The sequence below is a fragment of the Micropterus dolomieu genome, linkage group LG23 (genome assembly GCF_021292245.1).
Source record: "Micropterus dolomieu isolate WLL.071019.BEF.003 ecotype Adirondacks linkage group LG23, ASM2129224v1, whole genome shotgun sequence".
Lineage (NCBI taxonomy): Eukaryota > Metazoa > Chordata > Actinopteri > Centrarchiformes > Centrarchidae > Micropterus > Micropterus dolomieu.
The window spans coordinates 11,837,275-11,854,910 of record NC_060172.1 but is presented as its reverse complement, the minus strand read 5'-3'; the positions used below and the strand labels follow the sequence as shown (position 1 = coordinate 11,854,910).

The 17,636-nt window shown below is 37.3% G+C and overlaps 3 protein-coding genes across 5 annotated transcripts in view; 2 read left to right on the top strand and 1 right to left on the bottom strand.

Moving 5' to 3' along the window:
• usp28 (ubiquitin specific peptidase 28) overlaps positions 1-1,484 on the bottom strand; it is a 22,378-nt gene extending 20,894 nt beyond the window's left edge. The window contains exon 1 of the mRNA XM_046040902.1: positions 1,388-1,484. Coding sequence (XP_045896858.1) covers positions 1,388-1,432 — 45 coding nt within the window. The 5' untranslated portion in view covers positions 1,433-1,484. The remainder of the gene's footprint in view (positions 1-1,387) is intronic.
• Positions 1,485-2,315: 831 nt separating this feature from the next.
• Positions 2,316-10,784, top strand: htr3b (5-hydroxytryptamine (serotonin) receptor 3B). Of its 2 annotated transcripts, none has more exons than XM_046040903.1 (10): positions 2,316-2,405; positions 3,797-3,900; positions 4,345-4,508; positions 4,854-4,898; positions 5,198-5,307; positions 6,217-6,386; positions 7,923-8,080; positions 9,283-9,493; positions 9,755-9,931; positions 10,357-10,784. In XM_046040903.1, the coding sequence occupies exons 2-10, from the start codon at positions 3,867-3,869 to the stop codon at positions 10,620-10,622; spliced, it is 1,335 nt and encodes a 444-aa protein (XP_045896859.1). In that variant the 5' UTR covers positions 2,316-2,405; positions 3,797-3,866; the 3' UTR covers positions 10,623-10,784. The 2 variants fall into 2 exon arrangements, with proteins under 2 accessions (XP_045896859.1, XP_045896860.1); XM_046040904.1 differs by lacking the exon at positions 2,316-2,405 and adding an exon at positions 3,065-3,111.
• Positions 10,785-14,056: 3,272 nt separating this feature from the next.
• Positions 14,057-17,636, top strand: part of htr3a (5-hydroxytryptamine (serotonin) receptor 3A) — an 8,945-nt gene continuing 5,365 nt past the window's right edge. For both annotated transcript variants that reach the window (XM_046040411.1, XM_046040410.1), the window contains exons 1-2: positions 14,057-14,131; positions 15,125-15,288. In XM_046040411.1, the coding sequence (XP_045896367.1) occupies positions 14,062-14,131; positions 15,125-15,288 (234 nt within the window). In that variant the 5' untranslated portion in view covers positions 14,057-14,061. The remainder of the gene's footprint in view (positions 14,132-15,124; positions 15,289-17,636) is intronic.

Below are 17,636 nucleotides of genomic sequence, written 5' to 3'. Positions count from 1 at the left end.
CTAGTTCCCCCCCCCCCCCCCCCCACAACTTTTCATTTAAACTGAACTCAGATTATAATATTATTATTACTTTATTATAATAAATGTATTGAGGCGTAATCAATTGTGTGCCACCTCACCACACATGCCAAAACCCCAATATTCACATTTAGACTGGTAAACACAAACTCTCAAAGGCTGTCATATGTTTTGATCTCATAGACATAGGCAAGAAGTATTAAATAGCAATAACATAAGTCTGCTGAGTGAGAGGCGCTATATTAAGCCTGCTACCCTAACAGCAGCTGGACATGTCAGGGTATCTTACACACATACAGGAAGCCATGAGCAGGCTGACCAGACTTATATGGAGTCCAGGTGCTATCTGAGACCCTCTTGGTTTGCCTCTATTTTAGGCTGCTGACATGGATAGGGCAGGCTTCTGTTTATCATTCCACTCACCATGCCACCAGACTTGAGTGACAAAGGCACTGGGTCTCTCTCTCTCTCTCTCTCTCTCTCTCTCACACACACACACACACACACACACACACACACACTTTCTGTCAATACTAAACAGAGCCAAACAATAAGGATTTTAACACCACATAACTTCTACTGTATGTAAACCTTTACCCTTAGTACATGACATCATAGAGAGCTTGGCTTAATGTAGCCCACTGTCTGGTATGATAATTAATTAGGAAGGCCTACTAATAAAGCAATAGCCTACTTGGATGGCAACAGAGCCAAAAAGGCCTACTGATTAAAGCGTAAATGTGACTCCATAGTAGTTAACTTTTTACTAGCGCGTCAAAAAGAAATTAAATATTTTCTAGCCTGTACCTGTATGCTATTTAATGGAATATTGCACTGATAAGTCCGGTGTCCTATGCGACAGGAAAAGTGAATTTATCAAGCATTTGCTTATGATAGGTTATTAGCTGGATATGTTAGGCCTACTAATTTTTCAAAACCAAATGCATGATACTAACGTTAGTAATTTAGCGACAAGATGTATTTATAAAACGTCATTAAAGCCTAATAGCCTGTGAAAAATAAAATTGTAGGCTATAAAAAGGCCTAAAGAAGACTGTGGAACAAGTAACGTTCTGCTAATTCATATCCGAAATTTGAATTTTATTGAAATAGGCTAGGCCTACAAGCGGTTTAGTGCAACGTTATTTTATGTGCCGAATTCACAAGTCTTTTTCACAAGTATGACAATGTTTTTTTTCTACCACGTGTTTAAGTACAACGTTGTTTAAGTTAACTTTAAAATTCCGGATTTTAGGCTACAGATTTGGGCTTAGCACATCAGAGGGGTTAGTGTTAATGTTAATTGGTCAGGCATCCCGACGCAAACATGTCACTTGTTAGTAACGGTTCCTTCATCTTTTGCGCTCACCGAGTTTGTTGAGTTATCTCCATTTTCAGTCTGTTCACCTCTCATTGCAGATAAAAAACCCTGAATTTCTTCCTGTTTTCCCCAAATGTTTTCAGCCCTAACTCCGAGACAAACCAACTCCATCCGTCACACGCCGAAAGCGACCAGCCAGCTGTGCGCGCTCACCTGTCAAGTAACGCGCGTGCACCAGAGCCATCGCTATAATTAACGCGCGCGCGCTCCCAACGTGACGGCATAGTTATTAATGTAATATAATACTACTACCTACTTCCAGTGTCTGTTACAGATTGAAACAGTTTCCCAAATGATTTTTGAGTCTCTACATTGTAAGGTGATTTCAACTTCTGTTTTGATTTATTTTTATTAACCTTCTTCATGCAATAGAAAATATACTGTACCTAACTATTGAAGAAATATCCTTCAACACTTTCATAGGCAACATCTGAAGACCTATGTTGTATACTTTCCCAATTAATTGACTAATCAATTTGTCTATATTACTCAACAAATGGTGATAAATGTCAATGAATTTTCTAAAGCCCACGGTGACTTCTTCAAATGATTTGTTTTCTTCCAACCAACCAACTGAACCATCTCAGTGATAACTGAGCGAACTTTGCCCACTGAAAGCTAAAAAAAGCTAGTAGGCTAAGTGAACCTTAGATGAGATCTGATTTGGGCAGACATAATTCATCACTCACCACTTACCACTACTGATAGATACACCAGCATGGAGTTTGAAATAGACAGACAATTTCCAATTCACTCATCTACCTATTTATTTTACACTATAATCAGTGTTGGGCAGTACTCAGTAAAGCGTTACTGTAGTAGGCCTAGTGTAACTAATGACTTTTCTATAACAGTGATATTATTACAGTTGCATTACTCGTTACTGAACGCGCCATCCTTGATGTGAGCAGCTCAGCAGCACCCGACTTTGTTGTTCACGTCCGCTGATAGCCAAAAACTAAAGGAAGAATGGAGAACGAGGGAGAGAGGCGTGCTTTCCACAGCTGTAAGTAGCTAATGCCATTATTGTGTCACAGTCTAAGATACAAATAACATTGTCATCTATTGTAAACTCTGGGCGACCAGCAAAAAGCTTTCAACTGCGAACATTTCTACATCTGATTTATTGAAGCATGTGCTGAAGCAGCACAGCAACGTGAAACTTACGGACAGAAACTGCCGCAACTGTCACTGATTGGACTCGTCGTGGCATTAACTTAACGTTTTGTAACTGTGCTGCTCATATAAACAGGCTACATGTGCAGAAAAATAGTAGTTCAAAAGAAGGGATTTAGGTTACTTGGTTTATTTTATTTTAAATTTCAGCCGGTGGTGTTAAGAAACGTTAAGCCTAGGCTATGTGCTTTAAAAAAAAACATACTGCTTGCTGCTGTTATGAATATGATATTAGTTAAAAAGTCGGGAGGGACTGCTTTGTTTGGAGGTGAAGGGGAGTGGTTGTGAAAGCAGTGTTTCCCATGATTAGCTTATAATTCGGATAATTATCAACGCTGACTGCCACATATTGATTTTCTGTTTTTTTTACCAGGCGATTCAAAATCATATTTGATTGAGGAGCTGTATTGTGGAGCATATATTCGTGCAGCAGCGCTATCTCTCTCTCTCTCTCTCTCTCTCTCTCTCTCTCTCTCTCTCTCTCGTGAACACCTGCACTAACCTGTCGAAACTTATTCTGTGGGAAACACTGGAAGGTAATATAGTAACGTAACGACTAACGTAACAAGTTATTAGTTTTTCACCCAGTAATAAGCAATAATATTACTTTTTAAGGAGTAATAAGTAACTAGTAGGCCTAATACACATTTCCTCAGTGTCTTTGGGTCTTGAGTGGGATTTCAAATAAAGGTGTTAGGGAACTTGAGTGAGTACAGAGTAACTTTGATGCCTTTTGTTACTTTTACATCAGTACCTTCATTAGTTCTCATTAGGTGTTGTGTGCTGTACAGATTGTAAAGCCCTCTGAGAAAAATCTGTGATTTGGACTATATAAATAAAATGGTATTGATTAGACTGGCATTGATTAAATTTTCACATTGACAACTAATATTATTTAAAATAGACAGCCAAAGATACACCTAAAGTGTACATAATATGCTTTAGGAGAAAGAACAACTAGCCTTCATGGCATGCTCTATTTGGTGTTTTCAGCAATAACAGGTACTTAAGTGTTCATGCTCCTGTAGTGAAGCAATACACTTGCACTAAACAAACCTTCAGGGAGTTTCCTTATTATGTATCACCTTACCCGGCAGGGGAAAATCAATATCAGTGCAACCAAAATGTCAGCGCTACCCTTTTCACTGTTCTTTCTTTACACCGAGTACCGAGTACTGTTGAACCTATTTGATGAAACTGTGGATATTTTTGTGTTAACAGAGCAGACGTTTTGATGTGATACCTAAATAATACCAGTAATCTGGGATCTGGAAGGCTAATTTTTAGCTTGATGTCTCTCATTTGGCTGACATTGTTGTTCTCAGGTAAGATGCTCTTTTTGACTAAAGACAATAGCATTTCCTAAATTTGTAATTTTAAAATGACCCTGCAGGATTTTGTTCCAAAGATTTCTATTTTGTTAAGTGTTCCTTCAAAACTGAGCAACTGTAAAATTTTCAAATATTTCATGGTTTTCTGTGTAGTGTGACAGCTGTATGGCACATTGCATTCCTATTTATTTTACTTACATTAGGTGAGCGAGCACTCTTTTATAGATTTGGTTTCAGTTTTGTGATGGTTGTTTTTCAAACTGTTAAAGTTCATGGGACACATGTACTTGTTATAATAAATGCACTGAAATTGACAATGTAGAGTCATTGTCACAATCCTGACTGTTAAATAAAAGTATAAAATTAATTTTCTTGAGGTAGTGTAATAATGGACACTTGCCCAGTTTGCACAGTTGGTAATCTAGATTTGCCTTTTAGCTCATCTGGCTGAATGTGTGCCAGAAAAGCCAAAAAGATCAGCTCTGAACCAGCTGACCAGGACCCTCCTCAGGAAATATGACTGCGGTGTTCGACCTGTTCACAACTGGACCAGTCTCACCACTGTCTACATAGATCTCATACTACAGTCTGTGCTTGACGTGGTACGTAAACTTAGAAAGCTCTCTACTGTGATCACACTGATGCTAAAGTTGTTTTACTCAACAGGTTAGATATTTCATCAAATGAATGTGAAGAGTGAAAGACATATATCTTATATTTACAAAATACATCTAAAGCCCTGTTAGTCCCCTGAGATTATAATGTTCATTATGGCATTTTATTTATTTATGTAATGGTTTTGTTAGTATGCTGTCTTGAAAGTTGTCCCATCTATCCTGAAGGACTATGAGCTCATCATAGCATGGCAAGGTTAAGTCAGTCAACTGCTCCACATAGTAACCTCAATATAAAACAAAAGTATCATTGACACATTCTCCTTTTCGCAGGATGGAAACACACAGAGCATAACTTTAAGTATTTGGTACAGACAGGTAAGTGTGCCTTCATTTCAATCTGCATTTCTAGAACTTCTAGAACCAGTCCAATTATCTACCTAAGTTGGCTTCCTCACATAATGTACACTGTCAGCTTTAAACAACTTAGGCAGTACATAGTGTATTCATTTTAAAGTTTCTTCACAATATGCCGCGAGTCTTGTGATCTTAAAAGTAACTCTCACTTCACACAGTATGTGAAATTATGTAGTATTGATTTGAATACACTTCATTATCAGTAGCACAGGCAGCAAATTTTCATTTCTTGATTGACTTTTGTTTCTGAATGTTTTCAGATCTGGACAGATGAGTTCCTGGTTTGGGACCCAGATGAGTTTGATGGGATCAATGAGATCTCACTGTCATCTGATGCCATCTGGATACCTGATATTATCGTTAGTGAATTGTAAGAAATTACCGAAAACACTCAGTCACCAGTGTCCTTCAGTATTACCAGGGTCTAAAGCAGGGTCCAAGATTTTGGAATGTGGGTTTTCCTACCTTTCAGGTAGCTATTTACCTCTGTTGACCTCACAGTCCACCATGAACCCTAGGCACTGAATCCTTACCTTAAAGCAACTGTGAGTACAATTTAAAAATGTCTTACTTTGGTGTCCCCAGTGACAGCATCAAAAAAGACGCCAGGCCTTTCTCAATGAAGTTCAAACTTGCAGCACTCTTAATTTGCAACAGGCACAACAGTGTTCTTGCTGACATCACTCGCTCAGCAAGGCTCAGGCAATTACATAGGTGAAACACTGGACTGTTGACCATGGACACTGACTGACTGGTCATATGTAGCTATGCTGCTAGCTAAAGCTATTTTGCCCTTACATTGAAGCAAATTTTCAGAAAGGCATTATTTTTAACAGTTGACTGTTGATAAAGTCTCTGCAAGTTGATAAATAACTAAACAGTCCATAATAAGTAACTGGAACCCAAGGGATGTCTGTACGATTGGAAAAATATACAAAATAATCAAAACACTACGGAATGCATTGAAAAATATTCAGTAGTAATGTTATGTAATATACATCTACATGACTTGGTTCAACATGCAAAAACAACCTAAGTCTTCTTAACCCTAATGGAAAGTAAATTTAAATTCCAGAGAGACCACATGAGTTAAGGGTGGTGATGAGCAGTGGCTAAGACACATGCCTTTGGTGTGAGATACCCGGGTTGAGCAAGACACTTAACCCCATATATACATATATGACATATATAGCAATTGTAAGTTGCTTTGGATAAAAGTGTCAGCTAAATGAGTAAATGTCATAAATGTCATATTAATGTCCTTTATGTGTGATCCCAGTGTGGATGAGGGGAAGTCCCCTCCAATCCCCTATGTGTACGTCAACTCCTCTGGCTCAGTGAAGAACTACCGGCCCATGCAGGTGGTGCTCGCCTGCCGCCTGGAGATGTATGCCTTTCCATTTGACAAGCAGAACTGCAGCCTTACCTTTCGCAGCTGGCTTCACTCAGGTCTGTTTCCTGTCTGTGATAGGGTGGTGGAAACCTGTGTGTTGTGGTGGTCTGTAAGCTCAGTAAAGTCAAGTTTAACACTTTTGCATTTGCAGAATAGAGTACTTGAGGAACATGATAAGGTGTAACTGCTTTAGATCCTCTCAAACCTTTACAAAAACACTCTTAACTCAAGGTTAACTTTTCCAGAGCATTCAACAGTAGGTGTTTGCACAGTTTTACAATCAATAGAGACCGCCAGGATCAATGGTGAGAGCCCCTTTTGTGCCTGGGTCAAGTCATAAGTGGTTAAGACTTCTCACAAACAATTTCAACACCTAAAGATCTCTGCCGGTTCACCCTTAGGACTGAATCGACCTGTAGAGGAAGATTGTATGAGACAAGATTACTGTATATGATTGTGTTTGATATCACGTGTGACGGCTATAGTGAACACAACATTGGTGAGACAACAAGGACCTTTTACAAGAGGCTGAATGAACACTAGTAACAGACAACATCATCAGCAGTCTGGGAACATCAGACCAAAACCAGTATTGACTGGGAAGGGCTCAAATGTCATCGACCACGAATTGGCAGACAGCTGGAGAAAAATCAAGAAGGCCTTTCACATCACATCCATCTTTGAACAGAGACAGGGATACAATTAGGGCTGCAAATAAATGTTTTCATTATTGATTAATCTGCCAATTAATAAACTAATGATTTTGTATATAAAATGTCAAAAATATGTAAAATAAAATGTCACTCACAATTTTCTAAACCCGAAGGTGAATTCTTCAACTAATTTGTCTTTTCCGACCTACAGTCCAAAAACTCAAAGATATCCAGTTTAGTATAAATAAGGCAACTCTTACGTAGAGGCTGGGTCTAAGTAATGTTTTGTATTTTTGCTCATAAATTGACTTTAATGTATAATTGATTCTCAAAATAGCTGAAGATTACTGTCCACCTGTCACCATGTGGACAAAGACAACACAACAGATCACATGATGACAACTCAACCATGGCCATGATAACTTAGCGAAATTCTTCAACTGATAGACCTTAAAGGTTGTGTAATATTTGTTACACATTATCCACGTTGATTCCACATTCCGGCTTAAGAGTACATGAACACACACTGCAGTCGGAAGAACGACTTCACATTTCGGGAAATGGGACCATCTGAGGAACACGTGAATGCACCGTGAAATGCTTGTTGCAATTCACAACCTTCACCACTAGATGTCATTCAGATTCACACACTGAACCTTTAAGATGCAGTAGAAAGCTCAGACCACTTACCCCTGATACATACAGTACACCAGCAGGACGACTGAAGAAGACAGGCAATATACAATTTCTGATTCACCTTGTTTGTATGTTATTAGACAGTGTAAGGATGGTGTCTGGATGAAATCCATGTAAACAGAGAATGCTCTTGCTGTGAGTAAAAAAGTGATGAACATGATGAAAATAAAAAGCAGACATTTAACTGCTGTCCTTTATTGTTTCTCCATCTCTTTTTTATCTTTATTATCTCTCCCTCTGCAGTGAAGGAAATAGACTTGGCTCTGTGGAGGAGTGCAGAGGCCATTGCTAATCATAAGAGGGAGTTCATGAATGACGGAGAATGGGAACTGTTGTCCATTCCTTCCAGCTACTGGCAAATCCACCAAGACAACACTGACTACGCCCTCATCCAGTTCAATGTATGTGTCTCATTGTTTCTCAATCTTGTGTATTCATCACATTTATAAGAGGGAATGATTTAAATAAGAAAGTTAAAGTAAGAGAGTAAAAAGTAATTTTTATTAGTACTATTTCACTGGTGGATAATGGTGTAATATTGTGGATGTGTAACACCTCTGTAACACGTGAGTGAATAACTGCACTGATGGCTGTGACTGCTTATTGATGGTGAGCTTTTAACTGTAGCCCCCTGTGGGTTAGTCCCCCCTCCTACACTATGCGGTGGAATTGTAAAGTGTAAAGCAATTGGCCGCGACCTTCATGGATCGGGCTAGTGAGCTAATGCCAAATGATGAGACTGGGGCTGTTTCTGGCAAATAAAGAGACAGATAGAGAGGGAAGCTGATAGACAGGGGAGGGTGAGCAACCATAATGAGACTGTCTCAGTGGCTGCCTGATCAATGGACTTCTTGTTAGTGGTGAAGAAAATGGCCCCATAGCCCTTTGCAGGTGGAGAGCAGGGAGGGCTACTATTTATTCGGCTCAAAGAACGAAGGCTTTTTAGTAACGGAGCATTTCATGGCTCACTGGGATATTGTTACACTGTGGCAGTTTTCCTGATAAAGGTAGTTAAGTCATATAAAAAGAGTTTCTGGTGAAAAATGCTTTTGTTTATTTCCAGTTGTGAGAAAAGGTCATTTTAACACAACCTGCAGGGAGAAGGAGGGATGAAATGACAGCTATAAATTTTTCCTTCAAACACTTATGACCAAGCAAATAAACATATCTACACATATATATTATGTGATGCAGTGATGTAGTCCTGAATAAATATCAAAATGTTCTAAATAAATAACAATGTTTAAATTCAAACCCATTTATTGTTTTTTCATTAAGTTTATAGATATGCAAACCCAGGACGCTCTCTTACACTACCATTACACTATTCAATGCTTATCTTATACAAAAACACTTTTCAAAAACTGGGACTGGGACAGTGGGACTGTGAACAAGCATGCACAATGCCTGGACCGTGAAACTGAAGCACCTAATTGGAATTCAGCCACCATTTTTCATCGTCAAACCCTGGTCAAAGAAAAGCAAAACCATCTGCATGACTTGACTCCATTAGAGGAAATGTGTTTCAGGACATGTGGTTGATTTAATAATATTATTTCTGATAAGTGTCCATCAGAGTTGTATGTCCTTATCTTTGATTCAGGTGTTGATCCGCCGGCGCCCCCTGCTGTATGTGGTGGGACTTCTCATCCCCAGCATCTTCCTCATGCTGGTAGATGTGATCAGCTTCTACTTGCCTCTGAACAGCGGTACACGCATCGCCTTTAAAATCAGCATACTGCTGGGCTACACGGTCTTCAGAGTCAATATGACTGATGAACTGCCTTCCAACGCAGTAAACACTCCACTCATAGGTCGGATATTTTATGTTTTCTGTTGCTTAGATAATTTATTTTCTAAAATTCAAAATTCAAAATTCACTTTCTGTAGTTATATTTATAAAAAGTACTTTCATTCATAAAGACACCAATAATAATAATCATAAGACAATAACGACAGGAATTAAGGTGAAACTATAAAATCATACTTTGCATTTAGGTGAATGTAAATATTTTCATTGAAGAAGTATACTCTGATCGGCATTTTAACTTCCCACCTATCCCATCTCCATCCAGGTGTTTTCTTCGTGGTGTGCATGGCCATGCTGATGCTCAGCCTGATCAAGTCTATACTGGTGGTGAAGCTGCTCCACTACAGTGAGAAGGAGGTCAGGCAAATGTCATTGTCTGCCTGCCTGCTGGACAAATATGGCTCAGCTGGTCAAGGCTTCACTGACAGCATTAAAACTGGAGGTAAGCCACAAGCTCAGAGACGGAGATTTTCCAAAAGTCCTGCTCACAGGTCCACAGTGTGTTCTTGCTTTTTTATTCACCAAGTTGGTGGTCTGTTTGCAAAAAGCATAGGTGCTTATTGGAGTCAAGGGTGAAAGAACAGTTGGATAAAAGGAAATTATGGCATTTTTTGTCTGTGCAGGAAAGTTTAAACCCTAGGATGGAAAACAATGTTGCTCTGCCTTCATTTTTATATTCATGATTAAGGAAGGAGAAGAGCGATTTAATTCTGTGGCTGGCTGAGATTAAACAGTTTGCACCAAAGTGATCATAAAATGTCCCATAGTTAATGGTTGATTTGGATTGTTCAAATTTATTTTAGAGAAACTGCATGAATCTACATTAATTGCTCACATATTAAACCAGATTCCTTGATCTTCTCATAGATTTTGAGCTTGAGCCCTCACTCGAGGAAGATCTGATGTCCCTGAATGAGATCCAGGATGCTCCCACTGGGCTGGAGTGGCTTCTCCAGGAGCTGGTTTCCCTCCGCCTGGCCTTATCCCAGGAGGACACTGAGTCTTCGGCTCAGGCTGAATGGCTGGCCCTCTGCTCTAAGCTCGACTGCTTCCTGTTCCGCTTTTACCTGTTGGTTCTGGTCTTGTATGCTGGTACTCTGCTGTTGCTCTGGGCCAGTTGGAGCTTTGCCTGACCACTCAATCAGATACATAATGATTTTTTATTACTGTAACTGAAAACTTTAAATATTTACAATTATTCATGATGCTTTACTTGTGTATTTAAAATATAAGTGAATTAGTGATCTACAAAATCACAAAAGTAAATAAAAATAAACTGAATAGAATAGGATACACTTTATATTGTATATATATTGTTAACCCATACTTTTAAAGTATATTATTAAAAGTGTCTTCTTATTTTTGTAGTTTTGGCCATTGTTTTTATTAGTCATGATAATAGCAGAACAGCAGACAGACTGATGTTATTCAACATAGCATTAGTTCAGGCAGTGCACTGAAGATGCACTTGCTTCAGCTGATTGGCATCAGCCACCATATATGACTAATTGATGTATCATGCCTTTGCTACCAGATGACCAGTTTCATCTAATCATATTCAAGTGTTTTTAGGCAGCCTTTACAGCCTGTCTCCATTATTCTGATTCTCTAATGCCATCAGCTGACACCTCCCTCCACCACCCTAAGCTCCACCTCATGTCATTGAAGTGTTATCTTTCTAAGCTCATGTTCATGTAGATTTCCATATCTGATGCTAAAGTGTTTGGGGATTAGCTCTCTCAGCAGAATCCTCATTGCTGCTCAGAGCAGAGCTTTTTCAGCCAAATGTATAACAATTTGCAATAAATGGTAAATTCTTTGACACGTGTCAGAGAAGGAAAATTGTGCACACACAACCACGATAAGTACTGTAGTTGAAGCAGGAAATTTGTCTGGAAACTATGATGAATGTTTATATATAAACATTATGTATTATAATACAATTTGGGTAATAAATGTAATGTTTGCCTTTGTATTCTCTCCCAAATATGTTTGGCTTATTTGTTGGTTTATCTATTTATGTTTCTTGCCACATCTGACTTCTTTTTAGCAATGTCGTTTCCCTAAATCTCAGCTATTAAATTAGTGAGTAAAATTTGATTATGACCGATGCACATGATGCCAAAACTACAAGAATACAATTCAAATTGTTTGAAAGTAACTATCCTTTAAATATTCTGTTTGCTTAACTCCAGATATTTCATTGCCACTGAATAGCAACATCATAGTCTGACAGAGACATTATTGTATCAGATCTGTTATGGTTTCCTGACAGTGAAGATTTACTCAAAGATACTGTATAATAAAGCAGCTCTCTGGAGAAAACCCTCAGTGCCAGTGTGATGTTATGATATTGTATTCAGACTTTAATCTCCATCCCACTGTCATAGAATAGATCAATAAAACCCATTCAGAGTTCAGCTGCTGCATCTCTATTCCCTGTTGGTTTCCTAATAGTCATGATAAGAATATCAAAAGTGCGTCATAGAAAACTTGCCAGTGGAAAGATCCATATTAATGCACTTCTCATAGTATCTGCAGACCTCTTTTTCCAGTGGATCTGGTTACATGATGTTATGCAACAGAACTGATGATAAATGTTTAGTCAGTCCTTTGTTACTGTCTGTGTAAGGTAATAAGGCCGTATGTTAACTTCAAGCTTTGTGTATTCACTCTGATGGAAACTGTAAAGATAATACATGACAGAATGGAAAATAAAAGCATCATAGTAAGAAACCACCCTGTCTATTCTTATTCTGAAGTACAAAAAATCACAAGAAGTCCATTTCTAAACAACTATGTATACAGTTTGAACAGCTATCAGCTCTCAGAGGCTGCAGTGTTCATGTTCATTGTTGTTGCATGGTGGGAACCAGACTCACAGCTGAAAAAGTAGGCCACCAAATACATCTGTAGGAATTTTGAAACAACATTGAATGACACCATGCATATCTTCTTCACATCTCTAATTTATTGGACTTAAAAGTTAAAATTGGAAAAAATGTCAATTTGTTTCAAAGCATTTCATGTTCAGGATTAATGTTCAGGAATTTGTCTTTTGAGTTTTTTTATCCATTTGGTACAGAATAAAACAGCAAAAAGAGGACGACTGACTGCTCTTCTGTGAATATGAGTATATTAGTGATCATTCAGCCAGGCACAAACAATTTCAGAGAAAAGTGAAAAACAACCCCCACATACAACTTGACTACAGTACCTTTATTTTCACTAGACAATCTACATAAACAGCCCAAATTCACTTATGCTGGTATCCTCTGACTGGTACATTTCAGCCAATCAGATATTATATCTTGCCCTCTTATTTTGATGGGTTATTTTAGCAGGGTTCATAAAACAAAACTTGCACATGCTGCTATTACTCAATATGATGAACTTGAATTCAACAACCCATTTCGCATTACTTTTTGAAGTTAGGCATCCACGTAAATTAAATTTCTGGGTAACTATGGCATGGTTATAAACAGGAGTACGTATGTAAGCATGTGCACACATGTCCATCTTTTGGTCTGGAGTCTGATATTGTGGCTGTCTTATGAAAACCATGGATCTCTAAAACTTTTCATGAGCTACTTTGCTTTGGGACAATGGATTTTTCAGATAATCCAATGTTTTTCTTAATTGTTTATTTACCTGAAGGAGTAAAAGAATTCTCTCAGCCCATCAAGGAAAACTGTAAAAATTAACAAATTTTGGAGATCGATTGCTTTTACATGATTGGAATGATATGTATGGGTGGTGATGGTGCAGTGGATAAGACACATGCCTTTGGTGTGAGAGACCCGGGTTCAAATCCACTGTGAGACACCAATGTGTCCTTGAATAAGATGCTTAACCTCTAGTTGCTCCAGAGGTGTGCAAAGTCTGACATGCTTAACTATTGTAAGTCACTTTGGATAAATAATATAAGCCTGGCAGATAAATGTAATGTAAATCTTGTCTTAATGGAGATACTGGACTGGTCTGCACAGAGCCCTGGAAATACATGTTCAGCTCTTGCATGTGGATGGTGTCAGGTGTCTCCATCCGTGGAGTTTTTATTAAAAAATATGGCTATAATTAGGTATTTGTTACCCATTATTCATGCAGAATTGGAAAATTCAATTTCATTTGATTTAATGATTTCCTTTTAACATTGGCAGCCTTGATCTTCAATATTTGGCATTTCATCATCAAGAAAAAAAAAGTCAAAATGGGCAACTATGGGCTCTGAAGGTTTTATGTGATAATGTACATTAAATGCTGAAACAGTCTCTAAATTGTTAATTTAATGATTACTCAGACTTGACATTCTATCCGGTCACTAGCTTGTATTTCTGCAGTCTTTCAGCTCCATTTATCTCAGTGAACTGCTGAACAAGGAGGAGTGGCTTCAGAGCACACGGAAACACCCTTATGAGCTGAATAACACTAACGAGGTTTTGATTGTGGATGAGAGTGAAGTTATGGATATAGCGGATGGATATGGAGGATGTGGGTGCATAACCAGGCCCTTCATCAGAACGGCAGGCAGACTTCCACAGCAGGAGAAGAAAAGACAGGTGAAGTGGCACCATGAGACTCTCCTCAACTGGGACAGCACTCATTTTCCTTCTTATTCAAGGAGCATCAAGAGCATGCACAGGTACAGCAATTTCTCTTTTACAGTTTATTATATACTGTCAAATAATTGATTGTTAACCTACCTAAGCCTAAGATATGACAAAGTCCCTTCACTCTTATTTGCAAAATTTGAGTTTTAGACCCATTTATGGTGTAAAAATGCTAAAGTATTATTCACATATTCTGGCAAACTCTTTCAAATAAAGTTTACTTGACAGAATCATTTTGGTCAATTTGAGAAAATAACCTGGATACTAGACATGACATAATTTTACAATTAAGGTGTTGTGAACAAGATCTTATTCCAAGTGACAGTTAATGCAATAACGTTTATATATGTGAAAATTGATAATTCAGAATGACTTCAAAGCTATAGTGCTTAGTAAAAAACAACATTGCTGACAGCAAAGTATACTTGAGATGCTATAAAAAACTAGATTAAATAAAGATTGTTGCTCTAAAAAAAGTATACAGTAGCCTCAAAATATAGATGTTGAATTTTGTTATTTTGTTTGGTTTGTATACTTTCATTTAAGAAGAAATGTGTGTAAAATAGACCTAAAGAAGAAAAATTGTTATTGAAAATTCAATTGTAATCAAACACAAACACTATAATCAATCTGGCTTGAAAGTCAGTGACATGACATATATTACACAACATTGTATAGAAATATAAAACAACATTTTGTAGAATGTACCATTTTTCAAAGTAACATTGCTCAAAACAGATAGTAATTGTTACTAAATATATTCATTTAATTTGACGATCACTTTTATGTTTAATTTAATAAGTATTTCATAAGTATTTAATCAGGCAGATCTTATTAAAAAAATAAGCTATTTATTTCATTACAATTACAATTAGAAAAATGTGTGGTCTATTATAAATTGGCTGACAGATAAATAAGCATGTGTTGAATAGCTTTAGATTTTTTATGTAGGTATTCTGCTGACAATATGAGAGATAACACTGTATGTTTGATTTCTTAATGTCATAAATTTTGTACATTTTCAGTAAAGAAACTGGGCAGCAGCACAGGAAGATTTGCCAATGCCACGTTAGTGCGGCTATCTGAGTATTTGAGTGCGGGGTATAAGAAGGGAGTGAGACCAGTGAAAGACTGGAGGATGTCCACCATAGTGTCCATAGACCTCATGGTTTACTCCATCCTCAGTGTGGTGAGTTTTGATGCACAAATGGTCCACACATCCAGAATGCCACACTAACCTGCTAACAGTGAACTGCTATGGAGTGTCTTATTTATCTACTGTGTGTGATTCCTTTAATTATTTTTTTATATGCCATATGTCTTCTGCATTAAACATACAAACTTGTGCAGACCTCATTGAGGCTTAGGTTAATAATAAGGTTAATAATAGATTTCTAACAATAACCTCACTAACGTCATGTTAATAAAGCAGGATAGGTGGATTAACCTGCTACCGTACATACACAAAAATTGGCTGCCGATTTTGTAAAAACTGTCCTCCTATGTTGTAATACTAGCTCCTGTGTGGTAATTTGATTAAAAACATTAATTTATAAATATGCATACACACAAACCTTGAGATTCAGTACAATACAATTTAAATTTAAATAGCCAAGACATAACAGAAGAATCTGGGGTTTGTTCTTGTTAATGATGAGTGATAGGCTGCTCTGGCATTATGGAGGTCCTTCCTATGTGCTTTAGGACTATCTTGCCAGATTAAACGAGATTCTTCCAGCATCTTTGATGTTACGCCATTTCCCTTCAAATTTTTGCGATGTTTGCTTTAATTTGTGAGTTAGGTTGTTATAACATGGAGCTAACATTCTTTGTTTTATTATCTTCTTTTTTAGAGGGGCAATAGAGTCGAGTATCATTCACAGTGAGCCTGCAGCACTTTCAATGAGATGATCAATTCAGGAGGGACTGAAGTTAGTATAGGAGTCCTCTGCTATACTGAGACATTGTATTGTATTAAATGTCAATGGAAGCACTTCCTTAAATTTTCTTACACCACTATCAGAAGGCCATCTAGTGTAGGATGTTTTGCCTAATGGTGTATAGTCCAGTAATAGGAATTCAAAAGTTATTAAATAGCGGTCAGATAAAAAAGCATTCTGTGGAAAGACTATTAAATGTTCAATTTCATTGCCACATGTCAGAATATGGTAGAGGGTGTGGTAAAAACACAAGTGGGTTTATGAGCACTGACAGAAGCCTACTGAATCTAATGCTGTACAAAGGCCATCACTGCCAAAATCACCCACAATAATGTCTTCATCTGTTTAAAGGACTAAACTTGGATCAACAGCGCGTCCGATTATAACTAATAGAAATGGCTGTAGTGTTCAGATTTGGTGTGAAAGACTAAGATCAAGGCTTAAAATGAGTTTAGAATTGATTTATAGGCTTGAATCAAAGATAGCTGCATCTCCTCCTCCTTGGCCAGTGCCTGGAGAAATGTGAGTGTTAATATGACTGGGCGGTGTGGATTAATTTAGACTAACATATTCTTCATGACCCAGCCAGGTTTCAGTAAGACATAATAAATCAATATGATAATCTGATATTAAGTAATTTTCTAACACAGCTTTAAATGACAGAGATCTGATATTCGAGAGCCCACATTTAATTCTCTTAATTTTTTGTACTACTTATTTTAACACCACAATGGAATAATGACGTGCAGCTAAACATGTCATCACTGGTCAGATTAGGCAGGGACCCAGAGAAAACTACCTGTCCCTTATCATGTCAGTTGATATTGTGCTTCATTGGTGCATATTCTCAATCACATTTTTCAATTAAATTATTAGTAAACTAGTTGACACACAGTCAGCCTGGAGCTTACCAAAGCTTTTGTTTTAAAAAGTATGTCTTAAAAACAGATAAACACAACAGGCATTTTTCACAGCAGACATTTTGACTTGTCTTGACGAGCAGTGTTAACATTAACAATGAATCATATTCTGATTCATGTGCATATATATATGAATTATATTCAAGTGCCCCAATAAGCCTTGACAGTATGACAGTGATCCAGTAAGCACAATACCAAGGCCCTGAAACCAAAGCAGCTCAAAAGAATTCTTCCATCATTCATTTTATTATTTATACCTGTGCCTTTTCTACTGTAACATGTCAAAATGTGTTCTGTGAAAAGCCTATGAAAAAACTGAAAAAGATAAATGTACCTACTGTATGCCAAAGATCCACAAATCAATGTTAGTGATCCCTCCTGTGGCAGGTGATGTGAAAATGCCATACTTATGAACATATTTTTTAATAATTTATTTGAAGCTTATTAAAAATAACCCCACAAACACAGTGTTGTTCAATTTAAACTTTAAATTGTACTTAAAATGCTTTATTCTATAAATCCTTTAATCTGGAAATCTGAAAAGTGCTTTATAAATAAAATGATGTGCACATATAAGATTTTATATATTTATTTGAATTTTATATGAATATTATGTATTAACTATATATGTATATAATATGATTAATTCTAAAATAATTAACATAAATATATTTTCT